Raw genomic sequence first — 19,181 nt, forward strand, 5'->3', positions numbered from 1 at the left:
AAGTAGTGAAAACTGACCTTATTTTATAGAATTAAAGGTGTCCTTCAAATATGAATACAAATTCTATAAAGGAACAGCACAACACCATACAGTTCAAAATATAGGCAAAGTTGACCTTAGATGGATTTGGGTATGTTTTTAGGTCCTTTTTTTGTAATACAGCTCTTCAACTGTTAAGGTTCTTACACATCCTTGGCTTTCAAATATTCGGCTATGAATGTTCCTGATGAAGGTTAATCCATAAATTAATAACGTGTTGTTTTCCTTTTTTAACAAAGATTGAACAGTAAAGAAGCAAATCAGATGTCAATGGTTAGTCTCCTTTAATTGCTAATATAATCACTTGACAATTAACTTTATCTCCAAAATTGCCATATATATGTTATTTACAAAAAAATGGTTTGTTATATCCAATTAGGGTATGTCTTGCATGTTTTTCAATTACCGAAAAAGCAAGTGCATCTTTTGAATTTTTATCTCAATTCACCTTATACGTTTTATAAATTAAAGAAGAACTGATTTTCATCTTCTATAATGTAATATATTGCAACTTTCTACATAAGGAAATGCCTGTACTAAGACAGGAATATGACATTTGTATTCCATTCGTTTGATGTGTTTGAGCTTTTCTATTTTCTATAATAGATAGAGAGAAACTTTAAACAGTAAAACTGATCAGCAAGACAAGATCTTCAAATAAGTCACATAGCCGAACATGGGGGTGGGGTGGGGGGCGTTTTTGCCTAAAACCTTAACAACTACGATAGATAGATAGAAACTTTAAACAGCATAAGTGATCAGCAAGACAATATCTACAAATAAGTCTAATAGCCAAGTTCTTCAGTCGACTGGTTATTGAAGTTATTGCCCTTTAATGACGATCTTTACCCTTTTTGACGTGTTTGCCTATTATCTTGAAAACTTTAAAACATAGGTATATATATATAGATAGAAACTTTAAATTACAAAAATGATCAGCAAGACAAGATCTACAATCAGGTTAAAATCTGCCAAAAAAAGTGATTGCCCTTAAATGACAATTTTTTTTTAAAATTTGGTAAAATGTTCCATTATTGTACATTTCAGTTGTTCTCCCTCTTAACAATAACATTAATCTTGTATAGGTAAATAGAGGAAATAACATTTAAAGAAATAAATCTTCCAATGTTTAGAGTGTTAACACACTGGATTCAACAATTTAATTAAGTATCTGTCCATACAGTAGACATTTGACAGGAAAGAAAGTTAATTTGTTAATACCCAGAAATAGATTACTTTAGCTGTACTTAGCATAACCTTTCGGAATTTTGGGTCCTCAACTTTTTTTCAACTTCGTACTTCATTTTGGCCTGTTTAACTTTTTTGAATCGAGCGTCACTGATGTGTCTTATTTAGACGAAACGCGAGTCTGACGAACAAAATTTTAATACCTGTTTCTATGATGAATTTATTGTATACTAAACTCCCTCTCTCTCTTGAATTGTTGCGAAAACATGACATCTTAATGGACAAAAAATTTTGTTTGTTTTGCGATAATTCGCCTTTTCAGAATCTGAAGGACTATGGTTAATATAATTGTTCGTACACCGAAATGAAAATAATGTGACGGCATTGGTCGAATTTCCATGTTTACAAAGTTTTTAACCTATCACAGCGTTTTGGTGTACGCTTCTGTAAATATTTCCTAGAATGCATTAGATTCTGAAACAGCGAATTGGGCCGGTCATTTATTTGAATCTTGCTTATTTTGAACAAAGATAAAAATAAATGATCACTAATGCTTCTTCCTGTAAATTTACTCCCTACCAGATTTGTTACAATATTTCGTACATATACAAAATTTGAGACTTTTTTCTGAGACTTTCTTAAGCTTACTATGTATTCAATGAAATTGTTCTTAGAATTTTAGATGACGATTCTACCTAATTGTTGACACTAAAAAGCCAATCAACCTACAAATTGAAACACATGTACAGATCATTTTCTAATGAATCAATTGGTTATTTGTTTATAAAACTAATTCTGTTTACAAAGCTATTTAATATATAAAAGTTAAAGAAAAGTATTACCGTCTTCCCCCGAAAACAATTCTTATATTATTTCAAGGAAAACATATCTCAAACTGAACTGCGACTTTTTCCCCCTTCTGGAGTAATGCGAATTTTTGTCCTCAAATGAATATGCTACAATGCATACTTGACACAACTTCAGAATTGGAATTTATTAGCATTAGATTAAAGAAGGTAATGGGAATGGATTAAGAATGTTAAAAGTGTTGATGAAAAGTGCAGATCGTCTGTCTATACATTCAACTAATCAACTAATCAACGTCACAAGATAGCAAATTCAGACAGATCGTCAGCCCATGTTGTATGACTCCAATAAGATCCAAACGCCCAATGATTTAAGACCCCTAATAAATGGCCACCATTTAATGTTGGCCATATCAGATGATGGACTTTTATCTGAGTATTTCACGGGGTGTGCTGTATGTTTTTTTATAAATTTACCTTCGAAATGCCTAAAACGATTATCATGCATTTTGATTACGATGGAATCCAATAATTGTTGTAAGCGTTTTTTCACCAAGATTTGAGGTAAATTATTCATGAAAAATTGAAAGCTTTAATTCTACAAGGTTAATATTTGTACTTTTCAGGAACTCTTTGTGTCATAGGAAGTTTTCCCTTCATCTTTAACAATTGTACTGCTTGTGAGAATTCTGACTTTATGGTACAGTTTTTCTACTATGCAACGTTTATTGTCATTTTCCATTTCGGATGGGCCTCTGTACAAATTAATCACCTATCTCTAATACCATTACTTACCGCAGACAAAAGAGAAAGAGTTCAACTGAATGGAATGAGGTAACATTAATATAAGAATAAGGAGATGTGGATAGGCAACCATACGGTCTTCAACAATGAGAAAACCCCATACCGTATAGTCGGCTAAAAAAGGCCCCGACATGAAAAATATGAAACAATTCAAATGAGATAAAACTAACGGCCTAATTTATAACAAAACAATTTACGAAAAACAAATATAAAAACAGACATGCACCATCGACAACCACTGAACAGGACAGGCACATACAAAATTTGTATGCATATAGTTTGATATCGATAAAAAAAAACTTCATACATATAGTACAGTAAAAGGTACAGATTTTCACAATCGAAATAAAATAAAATACAAACACACTGAAAAGACACAGACTATTTGAGAAAATAAATCTAACTTCGAATACCTACCAATTATAATGTTAATTTCTTCTAGATATGCCTTTCATGTGATATCGAACTTAATGACATTTGGTGTTTTTTGGTTGTTGTTTAATCTTCATGATGAGAACACCTCTTCTTCATCATTAAACCCGAAAGATAGTGATAAATTTAGGGTAAGTCTTATTCTTTTAAGAAAATTAATATATACAGCAACATAGTTGCAGACTAAATAGTTCGGCGAGTTAATATACACTCATTTATGTGTTATTTGAAAATAATACTACAATGTGTTAAAACGAAGAGACAGAAATGCTTTTGGAAAATGTTTAAATGTGAAGAAAATTTAAACGCCAAACGACGGGGGCCACATTTGGAGCAGGATCTGCTTACCTTTCGGAGCACCTGAATCCCCCCAACCCAGGTTTTTGGTTGGTTTCTTGTAGCTCTCTGTCCTTAGTTTTTCGTGTTGTGTTTTGTAGACTGTTGGTTTTGTTTTAGTTGCTTTTAAATATTTACCATGGTGTTGTCAGTTTGTCTTCAACTTATCAGTTTGATTATCCATTTGATAATCTCCCGCCTCTCGTAGACTCCCATAGTTCATATCATATATTTATGAGTTTATTAACAAAAAAATATGGACACATTTTCACAATGAAACCCATTGTATTTTGGGAGAAAATAAGATAGATATAGTTTGAACATATCTTATTTCAAAATACACGAAAGAATCGAACAAAAGTTTTTCCAGCTTATAAAGATCTTTCTCAGATAGACTGAAATTTAACTAGGGGTTTCTACTGCTAAAATTAGAGGGTTGATATAAACACAAATTTAGTCGAAAATACATTGTCTAATATTAGAAAATACTAATTAGTGGACCTAAATTTTAATCCTGGTATCTATGATGAGTTTATTTACAAAGGTATTAAGCATTTTTAAATGAATTTTAATGAAGAATTCAATTTCTAAATTTTGCTTCTGTTATAAAAACAAAAGGTGTTGAGATATGATTCCTAAAGAGATAACAATCCAATAGAGACCAAATGATTCTGTTAACAATGATAGCGATATAGGTCACCGTACGGCCTTCATCAATGAGCGAAACCCATTCCACGCAGTGAGCTTATAAAGACTCCGACACGACAAGAGAAAACAAACAGTCGGATTTATTTTTTACTGTTTTTCGCCATAATAATGAAGTTTAAGACATAAAAAAGAAATTTCATTTGAATTTGGAAATTTGTGAGAAAATTTATAATGTACACAAAAAGTGAAAACATCGTTATTGCCGGCAGAAATAGGTGAACTAAATTTCTTTGGAAAGGTAAACATTTGTTTATGTGATATTTCACAAAATCATTTTTTAATTGTGTCACATTTTAAGGTATATTTTCAAACTGTATAATGGGCAATGGGAGATAGTTTTGGTTTTAGATTTACAAACGAGAGGCGAAAGATACCAAAGGAATAATCAAGCTCATAAGTCGAAAATGAACTGACAATGCGTTGACAAAAAACCAAAAACGATTAAAAGGCAAGCAACAGTATATAAAACACATCATATAAAACTAAAGACTGAGATACACGAACCCTACCAAAGACCGGGGTGGTCTCATGTGCTCCGGAAGGGATGGCAGATCCTGCTTCACATGTTAAACAGACGTATGTACGGAATAACACTGTGGCGTATATGATATCAAATATGCTTTATCACAAGACAAATTTCATACAAGTTATGGCAAAACCTGTTTAAGGTATATTTTCCAACTATTTTGGTAAAATTTTTATTTTTAATCATTGTTTTATATATATCGTCCATTTTTCGCATGTTCGCCTCATTTCTCTTGTTTTATTTTATTTCTTTTGAACTTGTTTTCATTTGAAAACAATGAGAAAGAAACAATGTTTTAGGTTTGTTTTTGCTTGTTTGTTGTCGCTCATTCTTCGTATTTAAGTAGCAAATCAACAGAGAAAACTTTTTAAGCTTTTCTATTTCTGTTATTCTGTTATTCCGTTTTTCCTCTTGATTTTTTTTTCTTTTTTTTTTTTGCGGGCTGTGTGGTTATATAGATTTTTCTTCTATAACTTCGTAAAGTCATCAGGATTTAATTGAAAGATAATTCTATTTCTTTTTAATATTTTATAACATCTATTCATATATTGGAGGGGGGTCTGGTTATATAGATTTTTCTTCTATATATTCGCAGGTCATCAGGATTTTATTAAAAGATAATCATATTTCTTTTTCATATTTTATAACATCTATTCATATATTTCAAAATTCGAATATGCTTTACTTTACAATTGCGGGTAAATTTCTGAATCACATTCATGCAAGTAAAATTTCAGCACAATATTGTCATAGTGCAGTTTGGTTAATATTATTTTGTTTTAAATAAGTGTTATACTCAATATCTTCTCATTGTTATGTTCCTTGTAGTTGGTGTTATGTGCACCTCATGTAAGGCCATTTAGTATCTAAAATTGTATTTTCATTTTCAAAACATTTTTTCAAATGCCAAAATGATGATAATTTCAGATTTTCATCATCTTAATAGAGATTCAATTCTTATTTTGTGGAAAATTCAATATTTTCCGAAATACTCTTTCTTCCAAAGTACAGTGTACAAAATAATGCAATAATAATACCGTAAGATCGAATTGTTTTAGTGATCTATCTTATATGTATATTTTTTTTCTGCAGAAGTTTCCAATGAATTTGTTTAGCTAAGTCGTATATACTCTGTTCTAACGTATTCCCTTTGATCGTCCCCTCCTTAAATGTCGATCCCAAATAATATGGCTATTTATGTTTCATTATTTTTGTAGAAGTACTGAATATTTTTAAATGCAAAAGTTTTGGGATTCAATGACAACTCCGTTAAATTGACAACAATTTTCGACTTTGATTGATAGCGTCGGTCGATAAAATGTGTTTGGGCGCTAATGAAGCTTAAATTTTCTTAAAATGAGCAATCCAGTCACTATAATTTATAAAACTTTCCCATTTTGTGTGCCAAATAACTGTGGTGTCATAAAACACACAGCAGAAAGTTAATTTCAGCCCCTTATTCAAAACCAGCTACACAAACTATAGACATAGAAGGCTTTTTTTCACGGTGCCAGATGGACAGATTCATTCAGTATTGTATTATGAACTATTAAGGCCGCCATTGCGTCTTACTGCATCTTATAAATGAGAGGAATTAGATACCAAAGAGATTTTCAAACTCTTACGTCGAAAATAAAATGACAATGCCATGCATGGCAAAAACGAAAAACGATAAAAAAAAATAGTATTCAAAACACAACATTGAAAATTAAAAACAGAGCAACACAAACCTAATAAAAAAATGGGGGTGATCTCAAGGGCTTTGGAAAGATACACAAATCCTGCAACACATGTTTCGGCCGTCGTATTGCTCATGTAAGTACAATCCGTGTAATAAGTCTAATTCGGTAAGTCGAATACGAGGAACGATGAAAAGAAAACGGGATTGTGGTAACGGCAATTGAAACATATCCATCGTCATCTGTGAACAGATATTCCATTACGGTAAACCAACTCGTAATGGCGTCAATAAAAGTTTCCAAAGAATGATTTGAATTCACCACTTGGAACTCTTGGTTTGATAGCGTCCGTGTAAGCAACAACCCTCTGTTAAGGAAATTATAAATGATAAAAAAAAAATGCAACCTCTGGAATATGGAATCAACTCGGAGATATATACTCCATATACAGACGCTGCTGGGACGTAGCTTCAAAGAAATATGCAGGCACTGCTAAAAGGTTGCTACATAGAAATGGATATTCAACACTTGGGAAGCTCCTTTGAATGCGTTCAACATAGTCACCAAACTTTGAACTATCTAGTGAGAGAACATATTTATATAACGGAACGTGATATAAAAGAATAATTGAATTCAAAATGTTTCTATTTTAGAGTATCAAACGATTTTCGAAATAGTGATTTACAGAATTAGTCCATTGACTAACTGGATAACTACTATATACCATGCTGAATTTTGCACATGGAATATATGTGGTTTACGATTTTGTTTTTTCATTCGTTGGGTGTAAGCGTAAAAAGAGTTTTGTCCAGGTTCATTTATTTCTATTGGTTTGTAGTAAATCAGATTTAATATACATAATTTGTAACTTAAATATAAAATTTAGAATAGAATCGGGGAATGTGTCAAAGAGACAACAACACGACCAAAGAGCAGAAAACATCCTAAGGCCACCAATGGGTCTTAAACACAGCGAAAATAATTCCCGCACCCGAATACGTTTAGCTGGCCCCTATAAATGTTTATATGTTTTATTATTATCATTATTATTCATTATTCATATTCAGATTATGATTTGTATGATTATTGACATTATCAAATATAATAATTATAGGTTTCATTACGAGTGAGAATTGTATATCGCTTGATATCAAATCGAGGTATTCAATTTCAATATAAAGATAAACGATCCTGCGGCGAGTTTATTATCACTATTTAAATTAAATAACGACAGTTGATATCAAGCGATATCCAATATTCACGAGGTCTTAAACTTATTTCTCTTATGGTCAACACTCTCTTTGTGTAGAATAAAAAAATTCGCGAATCGTTGAACTAGTCTTTTACACATACCTGTATAACGTCACATGTCCTGTACCGGCGTCAAACTTTAACATCAGTAAAACTTTGTGTACACTTCATGATGTAATAACATTTGACAAAAGGACGATTTTAAGTATAAAAAAGTAGGTGTTTTGTTTATTATTGAAGAAATCGCATATGTCAGTTGCCAATGACGAAATGTACATCATCTTAACCTTTGAAAGTCTTCAGTGACCTAATGAATAGCCAATGGAAATGTCGTTATATATTCTCATGATGCTGGATAAGCCAATCAAATTAACGCATTTTTCGTAATCCTTTTTCGTATCACACACCGTGCAGTGTGATACGAGAAATATCTCTTCATGCAAAAAATATATCACGGGCCACAACCATTAGAGACTGTTTTTTTGTGTGTTAGTTGAAAGTTATTTTTTGTCAGAGTTACAATGTTACATGTCTCAAGATGAATATATCTAAGATGTTTATTTTTCGTGTCATAAAATATATACTAAAAAAATTGAGATTGAATCCGCACTTGCGATGTTTTAGCTAGGTTAAACCTCCTGCTGCCTAAAGGACACATGTGTCCACACTTGCTGTGCCGGAGGGACATATATAAAATTGAGAATGTCCATATGTTTAATTATTCAAGCTTCTAATCATTGCTGTATCTCTTTCAAATAAAATACCGAAGATTAAACCGTGTATTATTGTTCTTTAACGGGTCCCTGTAATTCATCGATGTCAAGCTGCCGTAGTTTCTGGCACACGAAATGCAAATATATAAAATTAGCGGCAGCAAGAGGGTTAAAGACCATTTATAATGACATTTTTATGCATATTTTTTTAAATACTGTTTTAATGACTTGATGTTTCTTCCTTTTTTGTAGAATCTAGTGTTAATACTAGTAGCCATAGGGAGTGTGTTTTGTTTTATATTTCACATAATAGTTAAGGAGAAGGATACATGTAATCAAGACAATGTAGAAGAAAATCGCGTACCCGAAGAACATTCAAATACTACAACTGAAGGTATTCCAATCTTAATGACTTGGAAATGTTGGCTGAAAGAAATTCAGTTTTATCAGGTATTATTTCATTTTTTACTTTTTTCGACTCGATATGAATTACAGCTGGATATACTGCATTAACGCTAGAAAACTGCTGTAGACTCTTTACCGTCCTCATGTAGGGGAAGGTTGAAAGTTTTGTTGACTAGTGATGTTTTAGATGCATTTCTTTTTATTCGTACATATATTTCACATTAGTTAACTTATTTTAAAAATAGAAAAGACGTTTTTATTAGCTGTGTTATATGGACTCACCGATTCCTATCATGAAAATATTTTAACATGATGTTGAACAGATAACTTCAGCTGAATCATTAAAATCCTTTTTTCAAATAGACTAATTGTAAGTCAATGAAATCCTGATAGAAAATGCCCTGGAATATTGTATCGACTAGGATATATACAGGATCCGCTGCAATACTGCTGCGTAGAAGTTAAAAATTACTACGATGGAATTAAAATTATCACATTTGATGTTAAAATAAGTTTTGCATAGATGCAAAAATGTCAATTTCTCGATTTTAATAAAAAAAAAATGGATTACAAATATAATTGTAAATTCAGAACTTATTGCGTGTATTTATCATTGCGATTTTGGAAGAATGGACAAAAATGTGAGATTAATTATTGCGATTTCAGGAAACATTGCAAACAGATATATCTATCAGATATCAAAATGCGAGTTTTGATTATTGCGATGCTTACTCGGTCATATTAATCGCATTAATAAAAAAAACCTCGCAATCATTCAATCTGTAGTTATCCATATCTTTGAAAAATCGGATGATGCAAGCTTTTTTTTATTTTATTTTGTAAACGTCTGCCTCGTATTGATGAGTTTGATTAGTATATTCTCAATATAAAAATAAAAAATCTTGATGATGTTATTTTAGGAGAACTCTTTGTTTTTGTGAAATATTTAAAGTATGATATGTCCCTGTTGAAAACAAATTATATGCAACTATGTCGGACCTTTATTTATGAAACGAAGTTGATCTAATGTTCAATCAGTCTTTTTGGTTAAAAGAGGATTTTTTGTTGAAAGGGTAATGAAGTAATTCCCTTATACTTCTGGACGGAAAAAAAGGACGCAGTATGTATGCATTTTAACGAAGCCTTAGAATGTTCCATTTTTTTCAAATCTGGTATATATGGCACAATAAGTAACTCCAATTCTGACATTTCTGAAGACCGGTTCGGGTTTGCTTATTTTCTATGATGTTGTGGCCACCTATTATAACAAGGATAAGCTGGGTTATATCTAAATGGGGAGACTGCACAACTTTTCTCAAGATATTTAAACTTGGGGTCGTCAATGTTGAAATTATAAAATAAGTATTGTAGTTCAAAATGTTACCCGCAATATGTTATTTGTCTTACAAGAATTGATTGAACTAGACTGATTTTTAAGTATTTTAAGTTTTTAAGTTTTTACTAGTTTATGATGAGGAATTTTGTCTGAATTGTCCGATTTGCTTTTCCTCAGGTATTGGATTTTCAAACAATATAGAATAACCAAAGAGACATTATATTTCAAATTACGAATCTTCTGTTGTACTATTCGAACCGTTTAATGATATTAATGACACTGCATAAAACACCGGAAATCATTTGACATTAAGGAATATACCCTCATGCATACATGTATGCAGCTGTGATCCATAGAGCAGCTTTGGTTATATTTGTGATCCTTTTGACGTTGATATAAGGTTTTGAATTCAAATATTTTGGCCCCAAGCATTACCGAGGAGACATTCTATGTCGAAATGCGTATCTCGTCTAGCTAAAATGTGCACCGTTCAATGATATTCTTTATTGGTGATTTTAGGTATATTTAATGAATTTGTATTGACTAAGACTTTTACGAATATACTCCCCATATATACCATGCTTAAATTTACAAGAGCCTTTCCACTTGTCATCATATCTATGTGTTTTAATGCTTAGAATGATTAATTGTATTAAGAGTTTCAAAATATAAATTGTAAGATTAGAAACAATCAGTTATTTTTTTTCAAGACGCTGTAATAATTTTTCGATCAACGAGGAAAAGCCAAACGATTAAACAATCTTTATCGATTTCAACACCCAGTGGTACAATTAATTATTTATACGGCTATTTTTCATTAATGGTAATTCATGCGTCACGTTCAGCGCAATGAGCTCAATATTGAAAACCAAGGAGCCACCTTTAGCTAAGTGTTTATGAAGTATATTATGAGCTTTTGATGACTTGTCATACTGGTGAACTTAAACTTTCGTTCTAAGTGCCTGTCAATTTCAACTATAGTGTACATGAGTGCAAATAAACTCATCATAGATACCAGGATTGAAATTTTGTATTTGCGCCAGACGCGCGTTTCGTCTACAAAAGACTCATTAGTGACGCTCGAATCTAAAAAAGTTAAAAAGGCCAATGGATTGTGTGCAAAATAATTAAAGCTAATAGTATTTTTAAATCCACGCGTTAATTGGTCCTTTGAAATAAACTATTTTGAGGATTTTCAATTGCCTTTAAAATAAAGCAACACTTTCATTAATTATATTTTTTTTGATAGATATACAATAACCAGTAGTCAAACTTTTTCTATAACTGCATTTTTTTTACTTCATTTCTTCAATGAAGGAAAAAAGTAAAATAACAAAAATACCAAACTACAACGGAAAGTCCTTTATAAATTGGCAAAATTAAAAGCTCAAACACATCAAACGAATGGAAAACAACTGTCATATTCCTGACTGACTTGGTACAGGCATTTTTTTATGTAGAACATGGTGGATTAAACATAATTTTATAGTAAGCTAAACCTCTCACTTGTATGACAGTCGCATAGAATTCCATTATATTGACAACACTGTGTAAGCAAAACAAACAGACATAATAGGTAAAATGTCAAAAATTGGGGTACAGCAGTCAACATTGAAATATAATCTTAATCACTATAAAAACAAATAACTATTTCAACAAAGAAAAACAAAATTGCATAAAGACACTCTATAGACAAAGAAAATTAGCAAAAATGAAAGACAAGAATACAAAATGACCATAGCACAATAACACAATGGTGGGGTGTATAAGTATCGAGCCACGCCAAAAGTATATTACCAAAATTGGACGAAACAGTAAATATTAAAAATAAAAAGAACACTATAACACGTTATAGTACGATGATAGACAACGTCAGTATCTAGTATCTATACTTCAAGACTATCATGTATTATTTGTAAAGTTGATACGGAATATTTATCAACAAGGTCTTGGTATCTTCCGATGAACGTTTTTAGAAAAAAGGAGGAGACGTTCTTTGACATAACCTTGGCTCATCAACTTTCTGTTTCGACACTGGTAACGTTTAAAATAACACTTATGAATTTCCTTCGTCCGAAGGACTTTTCTAGATTAACCATATTCAGAATCACTCCAACCCAAACATTTGAAAACCAGGAATATATGAAGCGTAGAAATGTTAGGAGCTATATATGATTAAAAATGGCATTGAAATAATCAGGTCAAATTTGGCCAAAGACAGCAATGCATGAAGGAGTTTGAACCTTAGTGTTTAGTCAATATCATGCGTTTTAATTGGCTTGAATAGACTTAAGGCTGGTCATGTGGTTAATATACACCCAGGTCATTAATTGGAACAAATATTACTGTATGCATTGCTTTGACCAAGTTTAATGCTCTTAATTAACGTTTCGTCCGGAGAGTATCACCAACCCACTTGTCAATACTAATGTGCTGAAAGGATATTTTGTAGATGCTGAAATCTTTTTGAAAATTAACTGTTCATCAAATATTAAGTCATTCTGAAGCTTAGTATTTCCTATCCAGGGCATATATGGCCGTACTCAAGTTTTGCATATGATTAGAAATTTTTAAGTTTTCAGTGGTCTTCAGCTTCTTATTTAATGTGTTCACTATTTTGATTCGATTGTCACTTATGAGTCTTATGTCAACCTATCATTGGAATAAGTATTGTACTTTTTAAATTATTAAAATGACTGTATGTCAACGGCGATTATATGAAAGTATAAAAAATTGGATATATGATAGCCGTATTTGGCACAACTTTTTGGAATTTTTGGTTTTAATGCTCTTCAATTTCGTTTTGATTTTACTATCCAACTGTTTTAATTCAAGTGACACTGATGAGTATTATGTAGACGTTTTTGTCTGGCGTACAAAATTATAAGCCTTGTATCTTTGATTTTTTTTTACAATAGGGTCATATATAACCCTATAGTTTATGATATTTGTCATAATAACAATTTTTGTTTCTTAAGTTTTTTGTGGTTGTTTTTGTTTGTTTGTTTTTTTTTTTGGTTTGTTTGTTTCTTTTTTTGGTTTGTTTGTTGTTGTTTTTTTTTTTTTTGGAGGGGGGGGGGTCGTGGCATTTAAGGATCAGGTGCATGAGCAGTATTTTAAAGTAAAAACCAGTTTACACACAGAATAATGAATCTGAATAATGTCTATTTTAAAAATACAAATTTCCTTGCTTTGCTAAGAAAAAGGATTATCTCAATCCATTTGAAAATGGTAATAATGCATTTGAAAACCGGTTATTGATTATCATTAAATATTTATAAGGATTGATGAAGGGAAAGGTATAAAAAAAATATTACCTGTTTTGTCTTTTCTGTAACAAAAAATGCAATATTTGATATAAAAAAAAAACGACGGCGACGCTGCAAGTTCGCGTTAGTTAAATGAGGGGCCTGATGGGTTATTTTCGTTCTTCGTGATCGGCGCATTTTCGCTATCGTGATCCGTTTTTCTACAGATTTATTTTTTTTTATATTTTCGTGATCCGTGATCATGGAAATTTATTTTCTGTGAATCGTGATTGACAAAAAAATCAACTCGTGAATCGTGATGAGATTTTCTCCACTCTCTATGAAATATCCTTCAGACAGAATACCTATCACGTTGGTGTATACGTTATCTTCAAAACGAAAAGTATTATCATCAAGCCAAATATTAATGTGTTCATTTCTTCGCATGTTCAATTTCTTGGTTTTACTGGTAAGATTTATTTCTGAAAAATAATCGTAACGACCGCTTTAGACAAGCTTATATCCTGATCTATAAAAAGACTAGTTTACTAAAAAGGAGAACGTTTTCTTCAAAACATCGTGTCGTGGTGAATTATACAGAGTACACAAGTCAAAACCACCGATGGGCGCAAACTGCCCTTCAAACGATGGTAGCTTTTCAAGAGTTTTTCACCCAACATAAATTGTTAATACTCCTATTGATATTAGCTTTGTAGACATATTTCATAACGAATTCCTAACCTATTTAAAGAGCATTATTCACAGGGACCGAAATATGTGTTGTTGAACATTTACTGAATGCAGATATAAAACGTAATTTATATTGTGTCAATTAGAAAATGCACAGTTGAAATCTCGTGGTATTAAACAGCAACCTTGAATGCAGTCATTTTTTAATGTTTTGAATGTTCCCTTTGAATGTCGATTGGGATCTTTCGCATTTTTTACAATCTGACTTATCTTCAGTAAAAAATTTATGTATGAAAATAGTCGAATGTTTTATCTCAGTTTAAGAATTTAAATATAGTGTTATTACTCAAACAACGGCAGTGTTTTTGGATGCTTTGATAGCAGAGCAAACACAATACGCTTTTCTTGATTACTTGATTTGTGTGAAGTTATGTATAAAGTTACTTTGATATTTATACATCCCGGCATTGTGTTATTGTGCTATGGTCATTTTTGTATTCTTGTTTTTCATTTTTGCTTATGTACTTGATCTATAGAGTGTTTATATGCAATTTTGTTTTCTTTGTTGAAATAGTTATTTGTTTTTATAGTGATTAAGATTATAACGCAATGTTGACTGCTGTACCCCAATTTTTGACATTTTACCTAATATTTCTGTTTGTTTTGCTCACACATTTTTGTCAATATAATGGAATTCTATGCGACTGTCATACAAGTGAGAGGTTTTTTAAAGTAGCTATAAAACCAAGTTTAATCCACCAATGTCTACATAAAGAAATGCGTGTACCAAGTCAGGAATATGATAGTTGTTTTCCATTCGTTTGATGTGTTTGATGTGTTTGAGCTTTTGATTTTGCCATTGGATAAAGAACTTTCCGTTTTACTTTTTTATATGTTTTATACTATTAACAACAATATTCGTGCTTTTCGGAAGAAAGAATCCAGAGATTATTATCAGCTTTCTTTTTTTCCATCTAAGTTTGCAGTATATAAAAATTAAGCCACTGATGATATAAGTACATTTCATCCAGTTCATTTTAGCAGATGGACGATTTTATTCCTTTCTTTAAAAAAATTTATAAAATAACTATCGGTCTTGGACAATTTGAAGGTCTTCTGTAACAATCACAAGGATCCAACCTTAATCTCTATTTTTCTCGATCTCAGACACTGAATATTTTTTTCAATATCAACGTCAACGGCAATAGATGTAAAACTCAACAAAGATACAAAGCTTATAACTTATTACGCCATACGCGCATGTTTTTTTACATAAGTCGCTATGTGGTGCTCCAATTTCAACAGTTGGAATGCTAATCTTTTTAAATCATAAGCCTAAGAGAAACTTTATCGTCATGGCAAAAAAAAACTTTTTTGGTATTTTTGCCATGACGTTAAGGTTTCTCTTAGACTTATGGGATTTAATGTGTCTTTTAAAACAAGTCATTACGATTTAAGTTATGAATTCAAACAGATGTGGATTAAACGTCAAAGATACACTAATGCAGAACAACGACCAAAGAGTCCAGCGACATTTAGAAATTAACAAACTGTTATCAACATTAGACCGGTGTCCATACAATGTATGTGTTCAGTCATTACCTGGTGAACAGTAAATATTCACATGTACGATAAGTTAAATTATTTTTATTTATTCATTTTTCTTTCTTCAAACACATATTTTTCAGATTCTTTGTTATTTTTTCAGATTGGTGTCGTTTATATGTGTGCTAGAATTTTTGTTAATGTTACACAGATTTATTTACCACTTTTCATCACAGAAACACTGCATATGGAAAAAGTAGGTCACTTTAAATATATTTGTTGTTCCATAACGTTACGAGTTAATTAGAAACAAATTGTATTTGCGATTAAAAAGGGGGAATTTTGTTTGATTGCTATGTTAGTTAGGAGATTAACTGACATCAAATTAAACGTCGTATTTTATGTGGCAAAAATGAAAATAACCCTTTATAAATTCTATTCTTCCGAAGCGCTTATACCTTTTTCTGAATTTACCTTCATCAGGAAGCCAAATAATTGAAAGCAAATGATTTATACATCACGATACACGTGAAGAGCTATATGGCCAAAAAGGACGTAAATACTTACCAAATACACCTACAATGAACTTTGCCTGAGGGCGTTTGAACTTAGATTTTTAATAGTTTATAGATATATAATCAGGCAATTTAGGAAAGGTATGTTTTCAATCATGTCAGTAGCTCTGAACAATTTACCATTTACTCATAACTAGTGTTTTTAATTGTTAATTATACGATAGTCTGGTATAAAAAGAAATAAAAAAAATTAAACGAAATTTAAAGAAGCGTTTCATTTCTTTTCTTTTTATATATATATATATTTTTTATTGGAATAGATTCCAAAACATGCATTGCTTGAAAAAAAGACTGGCTTGGGTAAACATGATTGTTAGCAGTCAACCTCTCCTAACTTGGGACAGGAATCTTACAGCACAAGATAAGAACAAACTATAAAAATCAGTTTCAAATGGCTTTACTCAATATATAGGTACGAGGCACACAAAAAAATAACATAAAAACAATAATTACAAAGTACGATAAAAGAGTACACGCAGTAGATAGTCAAAAACCAATTATAACTAATTAATAAATCATGTTCTCCAAGACTATCATTTTTATTATTACTATTACGTCATGTACTTGAATATGTTTAGGCAGTACCGATATTGTAGACGGGGGAAAGAGAGAAGATACACAGGTGGATATTTTAAGCAATAAACAAAAACCAAAAAAAACGAAAAATTAAAAACTAAACTTGTACAAAAGAAAAACGATAAAACGACAAGTTACGGTCCACTAAACACTACACCGACCCCCACGGACTCCATCAATAAACCGGGATTGACCTAGGTGCTCCAGTTCCTGCTATAAGAGACAACAAATATTAATTCTTATCCTTAAAAATTTTGAAATAAACAATATACTTTATGAATACATATTTCATAGGACAATGTTGCTGTGATACCTCTAGTTGTGTACATTAGTGGATTTTTTATGTCGCTCCTTATGAAGCCTATAAATACGAAAATAGGAAAAAAGGTGAGTATATTGTAAAACCAATAAAAGCAGCTTTTGCGACATAAAAGATACTACATTTACAGACATATTTGGGATAGAGGGGAAAAGGTGCATGCTGATTCAAATTAAAAGGATGGTGTCTGTGAATTATGAAGTAATGAAAAAATGTTATTATGCAAAGACTATGACATGAACTCCTTAAACAAAGAAAAGACATATAATAAAATATGATATAATTGTATTACATGTCTCTGAGCAAAGCTACCCTTTAACGCTGTTAGATTTTATTATTATTCTATGTAGCTTAATATGCTGTCAAACTTTTGATATTTTATTATTTCCAGGCTTTTTTATCGCACATACTAGTAACTGATAAAGCTTATTTCAAAAATACATTTTACCTGCAAAGAAGTCACACCATAAGTGTTTTGACATACTGCTTATATAGTATTCAGCAACAGCTGGAGAAAGAATATTACATTTATCAGTAAAACGGATATCTCTTTAAACAATAGAAAATAGATTACAATTTCCGCAGGTTTATTCGAAGGATACCAAGTTTTTGAGATTTGTAATATGGAAATAAAGAAATAACTACTCAAAAACATAAAATTTAGTGCTGCTAGGTCTTTACTGTTTTTTTAAATGTCCCCTCCTTTCCCACTATTGTATACTCATGATACTGTTGAATAAGTTGCATGAACATTCCCAAATTAAAAGATTTTGACAAATTATACAGCTTTGGTATGGTTTAATGTTTAGTCCAGATCGTATTGATGTTCTATTCCCACAAAACAAAAACCAATATCGTTTTCCGCTTAAATATAAAATAACCATATATCATTGGTTGTCTATAATAGACGTATTTACCCTTGTATGCAAATTTGTCCGCCATTACGTAAAATCACACAGGTTCCCGTAAACTTTGACATCATAATTCAAAATATTTGACGTCACAATTTAAAAGTGATTGTTGCCTGACGTCAAAAGGTGATTCGGAGTAGATCTAAGGTCAGTCGGAGGCAAAATATAGCTAAATATCAAACGTGTAAATACGTTTATTGCTTACATCCACTTTTAAATATTTGAACTTTGGGGGAAAATTGTCTCATTGGCATTCATACCTCATCTCCTTATTTTTATAGATTGCCTCGAAATATAAATTTTATTGATAGAAACAGCTAGAATGTGATGCTGTGCCGATTTCTATCCGGTTTAGAGCCGAATACAAACAAAATTTATTATTCGAGACAATGCATGGCTATTTTTGATATACTGCAACTCTTACGACTGTTCCTAATGACATATTTGGGTAAAACCATAATTTTGTTTTTTTTTAAAGCGGACGACGTAAAAAATCCGCATACCTGTATTCTGTTTTGATGTTATAAATAAAACTCTACGGTAACACATTGGTATCCTCATAAACACAGCGTTGCGGAAAAATCTGAATTTTTCACCCAGACAACAGATGAAGAAATTGATGATGAACTTAAATGCGTTAAACACATTAAAAGGTAACACGTTGTTATTGTTGGCATTTGCTTTTGTATAGACCAATGGAAGTAGGTTCTTTATATTGAAGACTTGATCACTTTGATAGGACACTAGTCTAAATGCCACATGTTAAGATAGTCGGTAAGATATATTCGTTACACAGTACGTTAGTGATGTACTACGATATATATGGGGTCAGTAAATTCAATATGGAATTTACTGACCCCATATATATAGTGTCAAGTCACTAGCACACTATGTAGTACTAACATTATAAAGTTATTATGATAACAAAGGCTGGATCTTGATTTTTTTTTTTTTTTATTTATTCTTATGTATACAACAAATGTTTCTTACAGCCGATATGTGCCATTCAACACCCATTGTTCGCCACTTAAAGAACGAATTGGGTACACTTAGCACGAAATTGAGGACAACGTCATATTTTTATGAAAGATAAT

The 19,181-nt window shown here is 31.4% G+C and overlaps 1 protein-coding gene across 3 annotated transcripts in view; it reads left to right on the plus strand.

Moving 5' to 3' along the window:
* LOC127711242 (major facilitator superfamily domain-containing protein 12-like) overlaps positions 1–19,181 on the plus strand; it is a 256,747-nt gene that overhangs the window by 13,915 nt on the left and 223,651 nt on the right. For 2 of the 3 annotated variants that reach the window (XM_052217236.1, XM_052217235.1), the window contains exons 3-7: positions 2,660–2,867; positions 3,280–3,400; positions 8,735–8,932; positions 15,870–15,962; positions 17,152–17,244. In XM_052217236.1, the coding sequence (XP_052073196.1) occupies positions 2,660–2,867; positions 3,280–3,400; positions 8,735–8,932; positions 15,870–15,962; positions 17,152–17,244 (713 nt within the window). Of the gene's footprint in view, positions 1–2,659; positions 2,868–3,279; positions 3,401–7,171; positions 7,349–8,734; positions 8,933–15,869; positions 15,963–17,151; positions 17,245–19,181 lie in introns of all 3 variants that reach the window. The other variant, XM_052217237.1, reaches the window with a different exon arrangement.

The sequence above is a fragment of the Mytilus californianus genome, unplaced genomic scaffold (genome assembly GCF_021869535.1).
Source record: "Mytilus californianus isolate M0D057914Y unplaced genomic scaffold, xbMytCali1.0.p SCAF_8, whole genome shotgun sequence".
NCBI lineage: Eukaryota > Metazoa > Mollusca > Bivalvia > Mytilida > Mytilidae > Mytilus > Mytilus californianus.